The sequence below is a fragment of the Nelumbo nucifera genome, chromosome 1, assembly GCF_055504915.1.
Source record: "Nelumbo nucifera cultivar China Antique chromosome 1, China Antique-T2T, whole genome shotgun sequence".
In the NCBI taxonomy this organism is placed as follows: Eukaryota; Viridiplantae; Streptophyta; class Magnoliopsida; order Proteales; family Nelumbonaceae; genus Nelumbo; species Nelumbo nucifera.
The window spans coordinates 111693840-111714318 of record NC_142649.1 but is presented as its reverse complement, the minus strand read 5'-3'; the positions used below and the strand labels follow the sequence as shown (position 1 = coordinate 111714318).

General features: G+C 36.3%; 1 protein-coding gene and 1 pseudogene across 2 annotated transcripts in view; one reads left to right on the top strand and one right to left on the bottom strand.

Moving 5' to 3' along the window:
* CSTF64 (cleavage stimulating factor 64) overlaps positions 1 to 8316 on the bottom strand; it is a 37213-nt gene extending 28897 nt beyond the window's left edge. The window contains exons 1-3 of the mRNA XM_010245040.3: positions 7989 to 8316; positions 7702 to 7780; positions 6714 to 6888 (exon numbers count right to left, since the gene is read on the bottom strand). Coding sequence (XP_010243342.1) covers positions 6714 to 6888; positions 7702 to 7780; positions 7989 to 8019 — 285 coding nt within the window. The 5' untranslated portion in view covers positions 8020 to 8316. The remainder of the gene's footprint in view (positions 1 to 6713; positions 6889 to 7701; positions 7781 to 7988) is intronic.
* Positions 8317 to 16966: 8650 nt separating this feature from the next.
* On the top strand, positions 16967 to 18954 carry LOC104587427 (pentatricopeptide repeat-containing protein At4g21065 pseudogene; annotated as a pseudogene). Its single transcript, XR_016081328.1, has one exon. The product of XR_016081328.1 is annotated as a pentatricopeptide repeat-containing protein At4g21065 pseudogene (transcript).
* The last annotated feature ends 1525 nt before the right edge of the window (positions 18955 to 20479 follow it).

Genomic DNA, 20479 nt, shown 5'->3' with positions numbered 1-20479 from the left:
GGTGGAGCCTTTGTTTATTTGGAGGTAGGTGGTCTATGCCTTCTGATTTAAGCTTGTTATTCAACCCATCTGTCTTTGTTTGGCACACTAGAAGAGGTAAGGTCATGTCAAAATGTGTCAGGGCAGCCACTCTGTGGACTCTTTGGGAGGAAAGGAATGCAAGAATTTTCTTAGAGAAGGAAAGAGGGTTAGATGAAATGAAGGATTATATCCTAACAAGAGCAATCCATTGGCTGAAAACTGTGGATATCTTTGATGACTTGTGGAGGAATTGGCTAGTAATGGCTAACACTTCAACAAAGAAGGATAGAATTCTATCATAATGGGTTCCGCTTTTGGAAGGTGTCATCAAGCTGAACTTTGATGGAAGCAGCCAAGGCAACCCCGGGCCTTCAGGTATAGGGGGTATCCTGAGAAATAAGGACAGCAACATAATTTCCCTATTCTCAGGACTGGTGGGAGTGGGGGATTCCACAAGGGCAGAAATCCTTGCTGCAGTACAAGGAATTCAGATCGCCAACCAGCTTGGGGTGGAGCATCTCCTAGTTGAAGGGGACTCTCAGGTGGTAACAAGGTGGCTCCTAAACTTGGATACCACCATTTGGGGCTACAAAGATCTCATCAAAAAAGTGGTTAACCAACAATATGAGAGTTGAGGTAAAATGGGTTAGTAGGTCTGCTAATTCTTTAGTTGATGCTTTAGCCAAACAGGGGGTTTCTAGGGAAGATCTTTTTTGTGCTTCTTTATAAGTTGTTATTAATTTGGAAATCTGTACTTAACTAGCCCAGTGAGGTTGCAACTCGTGCCTTTCCTTGGGGACTTTGTACTATTGTCTATTGTTGATTAAAAAAATTATTTCAATTATCAAAAAAAAAGAACTAAATAATCGGTCGAATTCAGATATTTATCGAATCGAATCAGATCATATCCGAATTCAAATCCGATTAACTATTCGGTATGAATAGTATATCCAAATTCGACCGATTAGATATTCGAATTATCCAAATTCAATTCGATTATTCGAATATCGAATTCGAAATCAGATTTTCGAATACCGTTTACACCCCTACTCCTGGAATGCCCGGATTTCCAAAGGAGCTCCCATCAAAATTCAGTTTCACTTTATTGCCTTCTAGTGGTTTCCACTCCAACCTTACTTTATCTCTTACTCTCAATTACTGCGCTACTTTAGACCAGGTTCTTAGAATGTCTATGACTGAGAAGACTTGAAAGCCATCCAAGGGTTTTACCCAATGAGCTACTTTCACCTTGATGTTATCAATCACTTCCTCTATTGTTCTGCTTTTTCCCAAGAAAATCTTGTTATTGAGAAAACTTGAAAGCTATCCGAGGGTTTTACCCAATAAGCTACTTTCACCTTGATGCTATCAATCACTTCCTCTACTGTTCTACTTTTTTCCAAGAAAATCATGTTATTCCTCTCTTCCCATATTACCCAACAAATTGCTGTCTTTGTTGCTTTCCACATTACCATCCCTCTTTTCTTTCGTTGTCTCAAGAAGTCACAGTTGAAGTCTTGCCACATCTCGAGGGGGAACCCACCTGCAGCCAAAGAGAGTAAAAAGAATTCCCAAATTCAAAGCACAAAAGAACAGGATATCAATAAATGAGATAGGGTTTCACCACTTTCCTTACACAAAGAGCACACATGAGGAGAAAGGCAAATGTATGGCCTTCTTCTCTGTAGCATATCACAAGTGTTTACCTTGCCAAGGAACATTTCCCAACAGAAGGCTTGAATCTTCAAGGGAATAGGCTTGCACCAAATTTCTTTCACAGGGAAATCCCCACCTAGGGGGTTGGGGGAAGAAAGTACTTTGAAGAAAGAAGAGCAAGAAAAGAGACCGTCTGGAGAGCCTACCCAAATTCTAGAATCTTCCAGCGAAGGGTCCAAGTGGATTTGCCCTAGAAGGTCTAGAAATAGGATTAAAGACTCACGTCATTTTCCCTTAGTCCCTTCTGAAGCCCAAGTTCCAATTCACACCATTTGGACACGGTGTTCCCAACATGGATATAGCCTCCCCCTTGAGGTTAGATAATGCAAATAGATCAGGAATTTGGTCTTTAAGTGGGGTTTCCCCTACCCATAGATCTTCCCAAAACATAATTTTATTACCTTGTCCCACATCGAACCGGATGGAATTGAGGAAAGTAGGGTAGATTTCATGAATTGCTTTCCAAGGAGAAGCCGAAGAACTGAGGGGAAATTTTTGCATCCCAGCCATTTCCATCCACCCAATGAATGCTCTCAATCATTTTGTGCCATAGCCTGTTGCTTTCAAAGGGAAACCTCCAAAGCCATTTGCCTAGTAGAGCTATGTTCCTTAATTGGATGTTCCCAATTCCTAAACCCCCTTGTTCCTTAGGTTTTCTAACCTACTCCCACTTGATCAAATGGTCCTTCCTTTCCTCTCCTGGATCCCAAAGGAAATCTCTCATATACTTCTTTAGCACCTCGCTACCCTAGAAGGGATTCCAAAGGTTGAAAGGAAATATGGGGAGGTTTGCCAGTGCGGCTCTAATCAAGGTTATTCTTCCACACAAAGAAATATAATTCCTCTTCCGCAGGGTTAACTTCCTATCAAACCTTTCTAAAACTGGTTTCCAAAACCCAATTGACCTAGGGTTTCCTCCTAAAGGTAAACCTAGGTAACTGATAGGCCAACTTCTTATCTCCCACCCCAAGATCTCAGCAAATCTTAGTAGTTCTCCTTCCTCCAAATTGACCCCTACAATTCCACTTTTGGTCCAATTTATCCTCAGCCCTGTCACTCCCACAAAATTATTCAGCAACACCCTCAGATCTTCCACCACTTCCTCATTGTTTCCTTCACAGAAAAAGAGGATGTCGTCTGCAAATTGGAGATGGGTAACAACCACCTGATTCCTACCTACCCTCCAACCTCTAATAAGGCCTTGATCACCAGTTTTTGCTATCATTCTGCTTAACACTTCTACCACTAGGGTAAACAAGAATGGAGATAGGGGGTCACCTTGCATAATTCCTCTCCTGGCCGGGAAGAAGTCCTTTGCTGCACCATTGATTAGGATTGAGTAATAAGCTGAACTTTTTTTTTATCAGCAAGAAATTTTCATTAATAACAGAGAAATTCAGTTACAATAGATAAAGATTGCAGAGAGACATTAATCTAAACTGCAATCTCCAGCAATCAGTTACAATTCTGCCCAATACAATGAAGATCTATTTGCCCCTTGTTTTGCTAGGGTATCCACCATCCCATTTGACCCAACCAAACTGAGAGTTGATCCTCTCAAGTGTTGAAATCAAAAGCACTAGAGACTCACATTCATTTTCCCTCAACCCTCTTCTAAAACCAAAATCCCAAGAGATACCCAAATCTGAAAGAAAACCAAACCTAGCAACAGGTTTGTTTTTATGGTTTGATAAGGAGTAGAGGTCTGGGAATTTGATCATAAGAGGCACATCCCCAACCCAAAGGTCTTCCCAGAATAAAACTTTATTGCCACAACCGACATAAAACCTGATAAATTAAAGAAAGGTTGGATATACCTCATAGATTGCCTCCAGGGAAAATTTGGAGCTGCATTGGGGGCTAGTTTTGCATCCCAGCCGTTATCTGCTTCACCATGAATGCTTTTAATGACCCTGTGCCACAACCTATCTTCTTCACAAGGGAATCTCCACAGCCATTTCACTAGAAGGGCCTTGTTTTTCTTTAATAAGTTCCCTATACTTAATCCACCCTGCTCCTTAGGGTAACAAACTTGCTCCCACTTCACTAAATGATCTTTCTTTTCATCGCCTGGTTTCCACAAAAAGTCCCTCATAATCTTCTCCAACTTCCTAGCTATTTTCACCGAGATCTTAAAGGTGGAGAGGAAATAAGTGGGTAGATTTGCTAGGGTAGATTTTATCAAGGTGATTCTTCCCCCCAAGGATATATAATTTCTCTTCCACATTGCCAACTTCTTTATGAACCTCTCTAGCACCGGTTTCCAGAAACTTTCAGCTTTCGGATTCCCACCCAAGGGCATACCTAAGTATTCTAGAGGCCAATTTTTCACTTCACAGCCTAGCATATTTTCCATGGCTTGGATATCCCCCCCTTCAATGTTGACTCCAACTACATAGCTTTTTCCCCAATTGACTTTCAGTTTGAAGGCCTGTTGAAATTCATCCACCAATCTTTTTAGATTCCTTAACTGGATTCATCAAAGCTTTCACAGAAAATGATTATGTCATCAGCAAATTGCAAATGAGACACCACCACTTATGATCTACCCATCCTCCAACCTTTAAACTGGTTTTCTTGGTCAGCCTTAGTGATTTGTCTACTCAAAACCTCGGCCACAAAGGTGAATAAGAATGGGGATAAGGGATCACCCTGTCTTAGCCCTCTTTTAGCCTGGAAAAAATCCTTTGCTACCCCATTCATTAGAATAGAAAAATGTGTTGAGCTAATACATTCTTCAATCCACATCCTCCATCTTTCACCTAACCCCATCTTTTCCATTAGATTCAATAGGAAGGACTAATCCACCATACCATAAGCTTTGTCTAGGTCCAATTTACAAATCAAACCTTTGCCACCTTATTTTTTCTTAGCTACAACACATTCATTTGCCACTAAGATTTGATCCACAATTTGTCTCCCTTCTACAAAAGCTCCTTGGTTCTAAGAGATAACATAGGGCAAGATAGTCTTCAACCTACTAGCCAAGACTTTAGCAATGATTTTATACAAGCTACCCACAAGACTTATCGGTCTGTAATCCTTGGGGGTTTTGAACTCCTTCTTTATTGGCACTAAAGCAATAAAAGTTACATTTGCTCCAGGTGATAAATTTCCTTCTTGATACAACTCCATAAATACATCCATTAATTCATCTTTCAAGATTTCCCAACAATCCTGATAGAAAGCCATTGAAAATCCATCCGGCCTCGAAGCTTTAGATCTATCCATCGAGAATATTGCTTCATGTATCTCCTCAATACTGAAAGCTCTTTCTAGGAGGTTAGCTTCGGATTCTGGCATTCTGTCCCACTGTAAATCTCCCAATTCTGCATTGTTTTCATCAGAGGATGCAAGAATTGACTTTAAATGATCCACGAAGCACCTTTCAATTTCCTCCTTTGCATTTACTACTCTTCCCTCCACCTCTATACTAGAGATTTGGTTTTTCCGTCTTCTCCTATTTGCTAGGGAGTGGACTTAAAATGAGCTGAACTTAAGCATTCTTTAATCCAAGACCTCCATCTAACTCCAAATCCCAGTCTTTCTAGTACTTTTAGGAGGACTTCCCAATTAACCAAGTCATAGGCTTTTTCTAGATCTACTTTACCCTTTCGTCTTTCCACAACGCATTCATTGGCCACCAAGATTTGATCCACAATTTGTCTTCCTTCTACAAAAGCACCTTGGAAAGGAGAGATGATCGAGGGTAACACCTTTTTTAAGTCTTTTTGATAAGACCTTTAAAAGAATTTTGTAAACACTCCCGATGAGGCTTATTGGTCTAAAGTCTTTAGGAGTTTTGGCCCCCCTCTTCTTTGGAATCAAAGTGATAAATGTGGCATTTACTCTTGGTTATTCGGTGGCTTCAGGATCAATATCCACTCACAAATTTTCTCTTTTTAATCTTCTAAACCTTAAGTATGGCATATTGTACATTGAGAAACAAACTTTCTTTTATCAATATATTGAGAAACAAACTAAGAAACCTAGATTTAGTGAGGGTCATCCGTACCCCTAAGAAAATCCATATTTTTTTCAAAATACCAGCCTTCTACTATCTCTCTCCAATACAAGATCCAAAAACTCATCTAACCTAAGATTTCCACCCACTGGAAAAGGCAAATACTCTATAGGCCAGATTGATTTGTCACATCCCAGGATCAAGGCACAACAATTGAGCACCTCATTTTTTGTGCTAATGCTTTGAGCCTTGAAATCCATTTAAAACATTTAAATAATTTCCTTTAGGTTGATAGTCCATTTGTCCTCTTCACATAATCAACCATAGCACATGATATGTTTATATATCACCCAAAAAAAAAAAGTTTACAAGAGTGCATATATCACCAAACAAATGAAAACATTTCCTAAATGCAATTATGCATGTTATCATTTACGATGAACATCAAACAAAATAGGTTTTTTCTTTTTCTTTTTTTTTTTGAAAAAAAAAGATAGGTATCAAAGTTGTTATTAAATTTTAACAAGAAGTCAATAGCATAAAATTCAACTTAATGACTCAGCCTTAATTATTAATATTTGGTGAAGTCAACAGCATATACTAATAATACCAATAATTATTAAAGGCAACATTTAACAAATAGCTACAACACATACATATTAGGGCAATATAAAAAGAGAACCGTCTTGATTCACAGCATCAGAATATATGCATTCTCATAACAATATTTATTATAAAATATAATTTTTATCAGTAGGTATTAGAAAATATATTCATTTTAAGCAGTTGCATGTCCACCCAATTGTTAAGATGCATCCATAAGTTCAAGAAAAAAATATCTGGTAGCCATTTAAGAAATACAAGTTTAAAAATTACTAAAAGAATCATGTAAAAAGTTCAACACTTCATGCACATGAAACCATCCAAGAACAGAGTACCACCATAACATAATAGTAGAGATAGTTTGTTATAGTGAGTTTTCCACCTCATATTGTATGTCTTAATAGTTTACCTGTTCACGATTTCTATCAGCACCTTTATCATTTTCAGCAAAGTCAACCCGTAATTGACGGCCATTAATTTCATAACCCTGGAGATTGCGGCGAGCACTTAGAGCTGTCTCTTCATCCTTGTACTCACAGAACCCATAACCTTTTGGTTTCCCAGTTTCTCTATCAATAACTAATCTGAAATACAAAAATGTTGAAAAGCCAATCAAAAAAAAATATGAAAATAGTATGAATCAAAAAAAATGTTGAAAAGCATCTCAACCATACAATTTAAAGAAGTATCAACTAAAAAGATATAAACCCACAGCAACCTAAACTATCTATCCTTTTGCCCTCAAATGATCATTCTTTCCCAAGCCATCAATTGTCAGCATAGTGAGAATTTAGTGATTCACAGTTGCATTACATGACAAAAATTATAAATAGTTGTTCACATATGATAGGACAACTTACTATCTTTCACTTGAATGTGAGAATTACTGCCCACTCCCAAGTCATGTGAAAAACTATTTATAATTGCCTTCAGAGATCAATGGAGTTCTTCACTAAATTTTCTTAATATTCAGCAATATTGAGCATATGGTCCAACAATACAACAAAAAGGCAGAAAACTTTAACTAGTTTTTGGATAGAATGACAAAAGGGTCCAACAGGTGTCCCTTTCTTTATCTGAGAAAAGATAGTGGGGTTCCCCAATATTTTCTCTGCGAAATTTTCTTCTTCTCTTATTCCTAGCTTCTGGAAATTACAAACAAAATGCGTGGCCTGATAAGGTCTAATTGTGCAAGCACATAGTAGTGTTCTCAGTAATTCAAGTTCGTTTGAGCATTAATATTCTAAACAAGTTAAATCAAGCCAGATGCCAGAAAAAAAAAAAAATTAAGGAAACTGACACTGGACAGAAGGAATTCATTTCAATAAGAGAAAAAGACCAAATTTGGAGAATTTCTTTCTGTGATTAAAATATGAACTTAAAAAATAAAGTCTGACCTAAATGACACAACCGGTCCAACCTCTTCACATATTTGTATAAGCTGTTCTTCAGTCGCATCATATGGTATATTCCCAACTGCCAGGAATCCAAACAATGATCAGATAACAAACAAAACCAGCAAAGAGAAGAGAACGGATCAATATAGCTAACAGTCAAAGCTCCATCTTTTGAAATCTATTGTAAAAAAATTGTAACGCATGGAGAGGGTAGGAACGAAATTCGAATTCCCTCTATGCGTGTCTCAGAGAAAGGAGGAAAGAGGAAGAAAGTGAAGGAGACGAACCGAAAACACAGCGGTGTTGAGAGCTAGCCATCTATCGCAAGAAAACGAATAAGAGCAGGTTGATCTTCTTCCTTCTCGGCATTCTTCGTCTGCAAAAGATTGAGAGTTTCGTACTTGCTTCTTTTCCTCCTCCTTCTTGCCCTTCCCTCGGTCTTCGTTCTTTCCTTGTCCAATTTGACGTTGCAGGGCCCAATCGCAGCGCACCGTAGACCGTTGTTGAGATGTTCGGCGGCAAAATCTGCCTCCCGATGTACCGAGAGGGAAAGGGGTTGGTTTATTCAGGAGGGGTCCGTATTGAGTCGGGAGCCAAACCGTTCGGGTTGGAAACAAGATTATAAATCGGATGCTTATGGATGATGGATGTCGGAGGTCGAGCGGGTTAGCCAGGTTCTTTCGCAAGGAACCTGTCGGTTGGACTCACATTTCTATATGATGAAACTTGGGTCGGTTTTTTTATTTTAGAAGAATTTCACTTTAATATCCTGAACTTTGGGGGTAATGTCAAATTAGTATTCGAACTTTTTAAACGTATCATTATAATACCCAAACTTTTAAAAAGTGTCAAATTAATCCAAAACTGTTACAGACATTAACTATCATATAAAAGGATAAAAATACCCTTCACTTATCTAATTTTCTTATGATTGGTATTGGATCTTTTTTTTGGGGAGGGAAAAAGAACTCGGGTAGTTGGGCTTTGTTGTTGAGAACATCAACTACAGCATCTCGAATACCAGGAAGTTGTTTGATGGCTTTCTCAATAAAACCAACGCAAGTGGAACAAGTCATTCCCAATATTGAGAACAAAGCCTTCACCTCCAATCCTTCCATCTTCTTCTAAACAGGAATGCCCTTGGGGTACTTGGGCAACGAAGGGTAATGCGGCATCGACGATGAATCTCGACAGCTCTCATTTCAAATGCAAGCTAATGCGAAAAGCTTGCTCGCCATGATGACTTTTCCCTCCTCCTCCTCCTCAACTAATCTTTGCTTCCAAGCTTTTCTTCTGCTTTCCCCAACTGCCCCGACTCCTCTCGCTTCCCTCTTAAACTCTGGTTGCGACATTGCATTTGAAAAAACACAAGCAATGAACAATTCATGAATAGATTGTTATATTCAAATTGGTAAAGATTTTATAGACGCCCAACCCCTGGGCTTCAAACACGTGGATAGCAGACATGCACCTACAACGACCACTTCTTTGGGTACGCTACCTTTTCCATTGGCTGACTAATTGCTCCATTTCCACGTTAGCAACCTATGGATCCCTCTAATACTTTGAGTTGACTTCCACAATTCAGTCTTAAGGTAAAAGATAATGATCGGTGTCTTCTTTTGAAGGGTAGGTTTGACATTTTCAAAATTTTAAGTTGCACATGTCATCATGTAATCAAATAACTGATGGTCGATCAACAACAGGGACCAACTTGACACTTTTTGAAAGTTTGGGTACTGTAGTGACACGTTTGAAAGTTTGGGTATTAACTTGACACTATCCCAAAATTTAGGATACTAAAGTGAAATTTTTCCTTTTATTTTTCCAGCTTTGATCCAAATTAGATTAATCTCAGAGTTAAACTTAATTTGATATATGACGAATATGTGAAACATAATCTGCATTTGAAAACATGCAAATGGAGTGTATGTTAGACAGTGTATGCCCTTAGCTCCAATCAGATTGATGTATAGATACATTTATTGTAAATGAATAAAAGTACATTATTGTTTCATGTTGATATTAGTATGTTTCTATGAAATTACACCTTAAACTGGACACTCGTGTTATTTTAAAATGTTCTTAGTCATTGGATAGATTTGGGGAGTTTATCCTGCCGATGTTGACACTTATATGCTACCAAAGAAGTTGGGGTAGCTTGTCTTATCTGTTAGGGTTAGACCCAAAACACTGTGTTTGGTTAAAACACTGAACCCAGACCACTTTCCAGATATGCCCTAGACCTTGAAGATTGATAGGCAAAACTGAAAAGTTACACATAATCCCTATACTTGATTATGGTACTGCATTAGGTGTTGAATTTGGTTGTCTTTGATATGCTGATCGGTGAGATCCATTGATGGTCAAAACCTGGGTATGTTGAGGCAGTTTGAGAATTCATCTGAGTGGGCGATCACAATGATAGGATCGGCCCCTTTGTCGGACAAAATGAATAATAGGGCTTACACTCTCTTTGATGGAAACCTAAATTGTCGACAATTGATTTCAACTGTGTTTGAGATTTGGTTTTGCAAAATATATTTATATGATATATATATATATATAATATATATATTAGTGTTTTATGAAAAATGTTTGCAAAAGGTTTTAATTCTCGATATCCATCCGAATAGAGAGTGTGACACTGCACTTTGTAGCTAGAGGAGAGGTCCTTCCCTATAGAGCAGTGTGTGATTATTATGGGCTAAGAGGTTAAGTGTAAGAGACCATTACAAGGTTAATTACCTGATGGGCTTTATCTTACTAAGTACATTATCCTTGGGTCTTCATAGGATGGTTGAATTCAATGATCATTTAAGTGTAAATGTTGGGTCCATAGTGATGTGCTCAAGGGTTTACTGCGTTTAGCAATGAATTCGGCCAAACATTTTCATAAAGGCTAGGTCGAACCCACGTGAACCTATGTGAGGTCATTATGGAGTCCTATGCCATACAAATTAAGTCCAAATTGGCCATGCAACACCCTTGGGTTGTGAGCCTTATATCTGATGGGCCTAAGGCCCATAATTAATATGATTAATAAACCTGTCACGTGACATGGGGTGAATTTGGATTTGGAATTGGGTATGAAGCACCTAATCTTATAAGAATATAAGGTATATCTCTAATTAGAGTTTAGATCTGATTTAGATCTAGATTATCTCCTAATTAGATTAGGAGATAGCTACATAAGAGATTATAAAAGATGAGGGGGCAGACTAGTCAAAGACAACTTCATATTTTTGTAGTTTTTGGTCATTCTCTGTACCCTTTTGTCTCCTAGTTTTTTTTTTTCCAGTTCGACCTCAACTATCTAGGATTGATATAGATCAATTTTTCCTATGATTTTTGCAAGAAAAATTCTAGAAATATCAGGCTCAACTCCCCTAGTTCAATTCAAGCAATTGAGTTACAATTTTGTTGAAAACCGTGTTGCTGAATTAGTTTCACCTACATACTATGCCATCTTCAGTGAAGGCTGGTTTTAGGACTGATTTGGGCGTGAACTTCCACCTTGGGATCTGCATTTGTGGTATCCATATTAGGTATAAATCTCACTCTTTGATTGGTTTAAAATCTGGTCTAATTCAGTGCAAGACCGACCCTGAAAAATGCAGTTTTTCAAAACATAGGGAATTCGATTCCAAGAAGGATTAAAAAATTTTTGAAATTTCGTCCAACCATCTAGCATGATACGACCATCCATATGATGGATCCTAACCCTTCCAATAGTGTAAATCCCAGTTCAGGGTAAATTTGCACTCTGCTTCACTTTTGCTTGTGTTTGGCAACATTACATTTATGCATTGACAAATGGTAGACCAATGCATATTTACATTGATAATAATATGTAAAAGTACATCAATAAAAAAAGAAGTAAATTTGCATTCAAGTGGGCTTTTGGTAAAAATAGGCATATCCTTTATTAAAATTTGTATTTGCATCCATTATAACTATAAGTATGTTTGGTAAGAAGGTAAATTTGTCAATGTAAAACTAACCCAACTTTGCAATTTATATGGAGCGTTTTACACTCTTCATATTTGCATTCACACTTATTGCGTCGTTTCCAAATGCAACCATAGAGTCGAATTCAATTTGTTTACATATTTAATAGTCAAGGCAATCCAATTAGATTAAAATATCAATAAGGCTTATATAAAATTATCATAAATTTATATAAACCTCAAACCCAATTAATTTTTTAGAGATGTTTAATACTAAAAATTAAATACATGGATCAAATGAAACAAAACCATTATTTGATCCAAATTATTATATAAATCATTCTTTCATATTCGATTTGATCCATTGTAATACAGGTGCAAATCGGGATCAGCCTGAATTAACATTTTACAAAGTTTCAAGCTTTGGTTTCGAGCCGGACCTATTCAAATTTTAACAAAAAGCCCATCTTAAGTCCATGCAAAGTTGTACCCCTCATTACAAGTTTACAACTAAAATTAAAAAAAAAATTAAATCCAATATAATTAATTTTTTTTAGTGGGTGTTTGCCACCATAGCATCTTACAAGCGTTATTGATTTACAAGCATTTGGTTTCAGTGTTTAATCTAAGGGCCGTTTGGCAAGTCTTTTTGGGAAGATCTTCTGGTAGTTCTGACAGTTAAAAGATGCATTGCATTTTTGTAGGAAGATCTGAGCAACCCAGAGCTAGTTTGGTTATCGAACTTCTTTCCATTCTTTCTGCATGAGAATAAAGCGAGAAAGACGCAAAAATCTCCATTTAGAGCTTCCCGAAATCAGCCCAAAATGGGATTCTCGCGTCTTTTCAGTGAACCAACTTTTGGTGGCTAGATTTGTTACAAAGCAAATGGAAAAAAGACTGCGGTGCGGTATGCCTAACTTGTAAATAGCCAAAAGACCGCACAAAAAGACGCACCAAACGGGCCTATTTTTTTTTAAAAAAAATACAAAAGAAAATTGCATTTGGTGTAGAATAGTAGAAGTAGGTTGATTGGGTGTTTAAAGTGTTTTGATTTATTATTATAACTAGTAAGTGTGCACATGCATTGCACATGACAATTCTAGATGATGATAATGATAGTAATAATATATCCAACATTTTCTATAAACTTTATGTATTTTTTTTTTTTATTTTTTGTGCTTTATTATTATTCGTATGCAAATTGCAAAATCCAAATCTAATTACATAAACACCTCATCCAAAAATTTGAATAAGGTGAAAAGTAGTAGTTCAGTTTACAATTTAGTTTGAATAATTAAATAGAGACTAAATTCAAAAATGAGTATTTTAGTCATAAGAAAGTTTCACAATCTTATTCATATTTTTAATAGTAGTGTAAAAATAGAATTGTAGATGTGTTAAATTTTTTCTATATTTTTTTTTGTATTTTGTGTATGAAAATAATTTTGATATGTCACCCATACTTTTTTGTTTAATATGATAAAAATATGATATTAAGACATGTGCTTGAATGCTTTTTTTGCAAAATTTATGTATTTTTTCATTTTTGTATTTTTATGTTTTATTAATTCTCATTATTTATTTATGACATTAAAGGTTAACACGTTTAACCCAAAAGTTGAACTATTTATTATTAATTTTTATATTTCACTTTTTGGTCAGTTCTAAATTATGTATTTCATTTTCATTATCAATGAAAGTAATTATTGTTTATTACACTTATTTTTTCATTTGGTTAACAAAAATATTATAAATATTTTTTTCTACATTTTGTAATTTTCTATATTTATTTATATTTTAAATTTTTTCATCACATAACTATGACTTCATAGGTTGGTCAATTTGATTCAAATGTTGAATTGCTTAGCCACCACTTGGATAAAGAGTGGTTTTGTTTTTGAGTCAATTTTAAAATATATGGGTTTATATTGCTAAAAATATTGACATAGATCTAATTAGTAGCATTTATTAGTGAAAAGTAACTTAAATATAGGATTTAAGTAGAGAAAATACAATTTAATACCTTAAATATAAGACTTAATGAGAAAAGATTAAATGAGGTGGAAAGTAATAATTGAAGTTACATTTTCAATTATTAAATGGATACAATTAGTAGCCATTTAAACTATAATAAAATGACTTTTGTACTCTTTATCAAACAAAGAAATAGAGGGTAATTCTATTAAAAAAAAGTTTCACACTTCATCAATACTTTTATATATAGTATAAATATATTTATGATGACAACTCCATGACAAATTTCAATGTGCCGCATCACCTTATTAATTCAATATCACCAACGCAATTTAAGAATCATCAAATTTAACGATTCAAGAAATACCTATGTTCTCAAATCCTGAAACTATCATTGTAGCAAAGATCAAGCAAACTTGTGAATTCTCCAGTGCCAAACACCTACTTAGAGTTTGCCTCCTTTATCATCCACGTCTAAATCACTCCCTTTTCATAACAAAAATGAGGGTTGATCTTCACTGTCAATCCTTTCAAGACTTGTAAACATATAAGCCACTTCTCATGTCTCCTTGAAAAAACAAAAATTCTAACTTCAATACAATGATGGGTTTGTATCCATCGGTAGAGTGCTTGGAAGGGTGCTTAGAGTGGATTTTTTTCCCAATATATAAGGGCCTTCCCCAAATCTGTAAACCCTCCAACCCTAGTGTATGTGGGATTTGATCCCAAGTCTCCACTACAACCAGGAGGCCTTACCAAACCAGTTGGCACATTGCCAGAAACATGGTTAGACTAGGTATATCATTTTTTTTGTTGGTATTTAGCTATGCTTTTAACATAGAAAAGTACAACTTTGTGTACTGAAAATCACATTATTTTGAATAGCTTGGCTGAGATCACCATGAAAAGATGAGAATTCTACAAATAATTCCTGATGGAGAAGATGGATGGATTCAAAAACGATGTATGGAAATGAAGATCTCGATAATTGTTGTTTGAGTGTTGACTAGGTTTGTTTGATGACCCTAAAACCCTAATATGAGCTTTTAATGTATGTATAATGTATTGATAAATTAACTTTCTTTTTATATCTGATTATTATTGAATTAAATATATCCAATCCAATCCAATAACATTGATTTCAATCCTAGGCCTAGTTTGTTTGTAATGCAATTTCATTTGTGCAAATGCATAGGAAATGCAAATGTACATTCAAGTTATGATCTACTTTGTTTGTTTATAGTGTAAATAGAGCAAAATAAAATTTAGGGTAAGTTACAAAGACCCCCTCCTCTACTATAGGGTCAATGACAATTACCTTCTTGAACATTAATTTGCGACAAACCCCCTAAATTTTTACTTTATGACAAATACCCCCTTTGTTATAGTTCTGTTAAATTCAAAAAAGATTCCCATTCAGTTGTTTATTTTTTTAAAACCGCACAAACTGCCATTTTCTTATTTATTTGACGGTTTATGATTTGATTAGTTTTTAAAATATAATATTAAAGTCTTCTAGATTCAATATTCAAATGAAATTGTAGAAGTTTCTTTTTGATAGATATAATTTTAAGGTTTTGTTTGGTTTTTCTTAATTTATTAGAGAAATGAGTTGATATTTTTTATATTTTAAGTTTAAGAGAGGCATTCATGTTAGCAAAATGAAACAAGAATTCAAAGAAACTTATGTTTCTCTATTAGTAAAATGATTCTTGTTATTTTAGCTAGTTTTTGTCTAGAGAAAATGGAGGTATTTTTAGGTCAATTAAGGCTTAAGAAAAAAGGGCAAAGAAAACAAGTAAAATTCAAGTGGATATTTTAATAATTTAACACATTTTATCATCTGATCTAACGGTTAAGGGGACTTTTATTGCAAAGTAAAAGTTTAGGGGTAATTGTCAGTTACCCATAATATAAGGGGGTCATTGTTATTTACCCTAAAATTTAATGCAAAGCAAAGAAAAACCAAGGGTGGACCAGAATTTACACTCTTTTGATTTATACTTTATACATTGGTACTAGTGCAATAAAATTGCATTACAAAGAAAAAAGAAATCATTCACTTTCCCTTTAAACTTTGCCTGATTTCATTGCCTTACAATCATCATGAGGGATATTCTCGTCATAGAAGAAACACAAAAGGACATATTGGGGGAATTTTCAACAAAGATTTCCCATGGGGCACATTAATGCTACTAAAGAGCTCATTCTTAGGGCAATCATTGCAGACATTAATGTCTATTGCAAATGACCCGTAGTTGAGATGGTAATTAGGGAAATCACATCTGCGCCCTACAAGTGCCTCACAGCACATCCCAATGGAGATGCTCCCAATACACGGTTGGGATGTGCTGTGGGGTGCCTTCCATTGGGACGCAGATGTGAATTCGTAACTAGGCGCCAAAGTCATCCACTTGTTTCGAACTCAACCCAATTTTCTTTCTTTCTTTTTTTTTTATGACTAACTCAACCCAAATTAAAACAATTTCAAAATTCAAATTCTAAGCATATATAAAAGTGTGTATTATTAATGCATTTTGTATAGAAAATCTATACAAAACAAACCTATAAATTTTGTAAATAACACCTGATTGGCTATCATATTTATAATATTCAAGTCTCATAAAAGTTATTTTCAAGTCATTTTTTTGTAATATATAATATCAAAATTATTTTTAGTCTAATTTATTAATAAATTATATATATATAACGTCCAATTCAATCCAAATCCAATCTAAATCGGACGAACAACATTCAATTTAAGTATGAATATCATATCATAAAATCGAATTTCAATATGATTCCATCCAATCCATTTACAGCCCTACTTGTACAGAACATTAATAGCCATTCTTTACCCATGGTACCGTCTAGTACGTGGTAGTAAAAAATTCTTCAGATAAATACTCGGTCTTCTTTGATACTGAAAATACATGATATCAGAAAAATTTATAACCAATCAATTGATATCATAAAAATTGTAACTAATCAAGTCAAGTGGTATTCATATTTAATTGGTCAAAGCTCTTTAGATATTATAACTTAGTGCTATCATAGATTCCCCCAAGCCCTTTAACCTCCCAACGTTTGGTGATAGGGTCTGTTTGGTGATTTACCTTTAAAGGTCTGTTTGGTTTATAATTGAAATCAGAATTGTATTCCATCAAATTGGAACCGCCAGAATGGTTTATTATTCCTATCCATTTGGTTGAGACTAAAATCGGAATCAACTGAAATGGATATTTATTCCAAAGGGAGGGGGAGCAAATGACCATTGCTTCAAATGGGAAAATATTATTTCACCATGAATGATTTCAAAACAGTTAGATTCGGATTCCAAACCCCTCTTCCCATGAGTCAAACGGACCCTAATTTAAATCAAAGTTTTAATAAAGGCTAAGGCGGTTTGGGTATTGGAAATTGATGAGACTGGCAATTAGGTATTTAAAGTGATAGTTGTGTACATAGAAGCGAGAAAAAGAAAAATATGTCAATCACAGTGAAGCCCATGTTAGAGCATGGGTGTTTGGTTGCCGTGATCAAGCGATGTAGGTCACTTAGGGAGTTGAAGACCATCCATGGCCACATGGTACGAAATGGTCTGACCCAAGACTTCTTCCTAACGAGCAAGCTGATCGAGTCCTCAGCCATCTCACTTACAGGACACGTAGACTACGCCCACCGCATCTTCTACTGGACCCACCATCCCAATCTCTTCATGTGGAACACAATCATCAGAGGCTACTCACTCAGCGACTCATCTGCCACGGCCATCTCCCTCTACAGGGACATGCACGCATCTGGCCTTTATGCGAATAGCTTCACCGTTGGGTTTGTTCTCAAAGCCTGTTGTCGGTTACTAAGATTAGATGAAGGGAAGGAGATCCATTCTCAAGTTATAAAGATGGGTTTGGACTCTGAAACTCCTGTGACCAACGGCTTAATGAGATTATACGTAAGTTGTGGGTCTACGGACTCTGCACGCATCTTGTTCGATGAAATGGACGACCGAGACGCAGGTTCTTGGAATGTGATGATTTCTGGGTACGCTCAAAATGGTGGCCCACGTGAGGCACTGGCTTTGTTCAGGGAAATGCAGCTTGAAAATGTGGAGATTGATGGGTTCACCTTGGCTAGCGTTGTGGGTGCTTGTGGACACTTGGGGGCTCTAGATTTGGGGAAATGGGTGCACTCTTATATTGATAGAAAGGGTGTCAAAGTTGACGTTGTTCTGGGTACCTCACTCGTAGACATGTATGCCAAGTGTGGTAGCTTGGATGATGCACATCGGGTGTTTCAAAAAATGAGTGAGAGGGATGTCATGGCATGGTCTACCATGATTGGAGCGTTTGCAATACACGGTCATGGCGAGAAAGCTTTAGAAGTGTTTGCAGGCATGAAAAGAGCTAGGGTGATACCTAACTGTGTTACCTTCACTAGTGTCTTATGTGCATGTAGCCACTCTGGGTTGGTTGAGGAAGGTTTTCAGAACTTCAACAGCATGTGCTCTGAGTATGGGATTGCTCCGCAAATTGAGCATTATGGTTGCATGGTTGATCTATTTTGTCGAGCGGGGCTTATAAGCCAGGCCCATGCGTTAATCAAGAACATGCCTATTGAACCTAACGTCGTGCTATGGCGGACTTTACTTGGTGCTTGTAAGACCCATGGTTATAAAGAATTAGGGGAGCACATAAGCAAGGAGATACTTCGGCTGGAGCCTCACAGCGGCCAGAACTATGTGCTTGTGTCTAATGTGTATGCTTCCTTGGGTAAATGGTCTGATGTAGGCAAGATTAGGAGATTAATGAAGCGTAAACAAGCAAGAAAAGAGCATGGTTGGAGCTCTATAGAGGTGAACTTCACTGTGCACGAGTTTGTGATGGGAGATGATTCGCATCCTGAAACAGAGGAGATCTATGAGATGTTAGATCAGATGGGTAGGAGGCTGAAGCAGGAGGGATATGCATCAACCACAAACGATGTTTTGCATGATATAGATGAAGAGGAGAAAGAGCACGCATTGGGTCTTCACAGTGAGAGGCTGGCAATAGCTTATGGACTGCTTCGAACGCCTGAGGGGTCTCCTATTCGAATAGTGAAAAACCTTCGAGTTTGTAGAGATTGCCATTCGGTCACAAAGTTGATATCTGGTATCTACAAGAGGGATATAACCATAAGAGATCGAATTCGTTTTCATCATTTTAGAGGAGGCAAGTGTTCTTGCAATGACTATTGGTAAAAGTTTGTATCTCTACTGTCTAGTGACTGTGTATTTATTCATTCATTCTTTTCCTATCTTTTTCTTAACGAGTACTTTTCTCGCTTACCCACAGTCCTAACCATTTTGTGAGAACCATCTGCATTGCCTTTGTTCATGTCCTGGGAATTGGATACAGATATTCCAAGCTTAAACCAATGCTGAAGATAAAGAGGTTGGATTGGGGCTTTTAGTGCCTGTTTGGGAGGACTTTCATGTGGCTTTTTGGATTTGCAAGGTGGATCCCACCTGGGTAGCCTATAAGCATTGTATGGTAAAAACAAATATGAAAGCCCAAATTAGCTATATTTCAGCCAGAAAAAAATAAGGTTTTCCAAACACCCAAATTAACAAGCCAACCAAAACTTCAGCCTTCTAGGCCCTTATTTGCTGTGAAGTAATAGGTTATTCTGTCAATCCCCAAATTATGGGCAAATTATTGATTCCCCCACCTTATAAATTTGTCACTTACAAGGGGAGGGTAAAATAAATAAAAAATAAATAAAAATTTGTGAGATGGATAAACCATAATTTTCATTTTTATTATTTTTTAATATTATAAATTAAGATTTGAGACAAAAAAAGATAGTTTTTTGGCAAAAATAGTGGGGCAAGGTGCTTTTTGGGAACATATCAATTGCGAAAAAGTTGATTAAAAAAAAAAGGGAGAATGATGGTTCAGCCCAGGGTCAGAATTTGTAGGCTCAAAGTACATTTTGGGTAAGTGCCAGCTTGGAATTGATGCCAATTCACGGGTGGGTATTGGTGCATAGAATATAGATTTTTGATCTTTTGAATATTTATAGTTTTGCTGTGGAAATCAGAAATCTGCATCGGGCCTGTCCGTATTTCTCCGAAAAAAAAATCACTCTAATTGGATAACTGAGCAAAAAGTCACGGCCTCTGTAAATGTGCATATAACTAAAAAAATAAAATTAAAAGCAATGCAGTTTTATTTTATGAAACCAGGACTGATTCACTGGTTCTTCAGTTGGATCGGCCAATATTTCATCATTTTCAGTTTTTAGGGTATGAATTGGCCAATGGACCTATTCATGGTAAAATGCTAATTTTTGTTTCAATGTAAGCAAAAAAGTATGTGAGAATTAGGACACCAATATTGGATTATTTGAGATTTGGGAAGTTTTGAGAACACAAACTCAGTTTGGAGGAGATGGAAATTTTGAATCAAAATCCAATTGATCTAAATATATATTGGGATCATTGTGAGATATGGCAAACGCTCATTACATTTGAGTAGATTTTGTCCACTCTCATTATTCGTTGATTGTGACCTTCGATGGCTGTGGATTAAGAATACACGGGTAAATTTTCAGTTCACAATACTTCCCAAACTTCGATGGCTGTGGATTAAGGGAAAATTCCAGATTAGTATATTGTAGTCTCAATTTAGTACCCAAACTTCAAAACTTTCCACTGTAATACCTGAATTCTAAAAAACTGTCGATTTAGCCCACACTGTTAATTACTCCTCAATTACTTTTGGAAATATCAAAATTACCTTTCAAAAGAAGACTGCTCATTGTCTTCTTCCTTGAGATTGAGATTGAGAATGGAGATCATAGATTCGTTT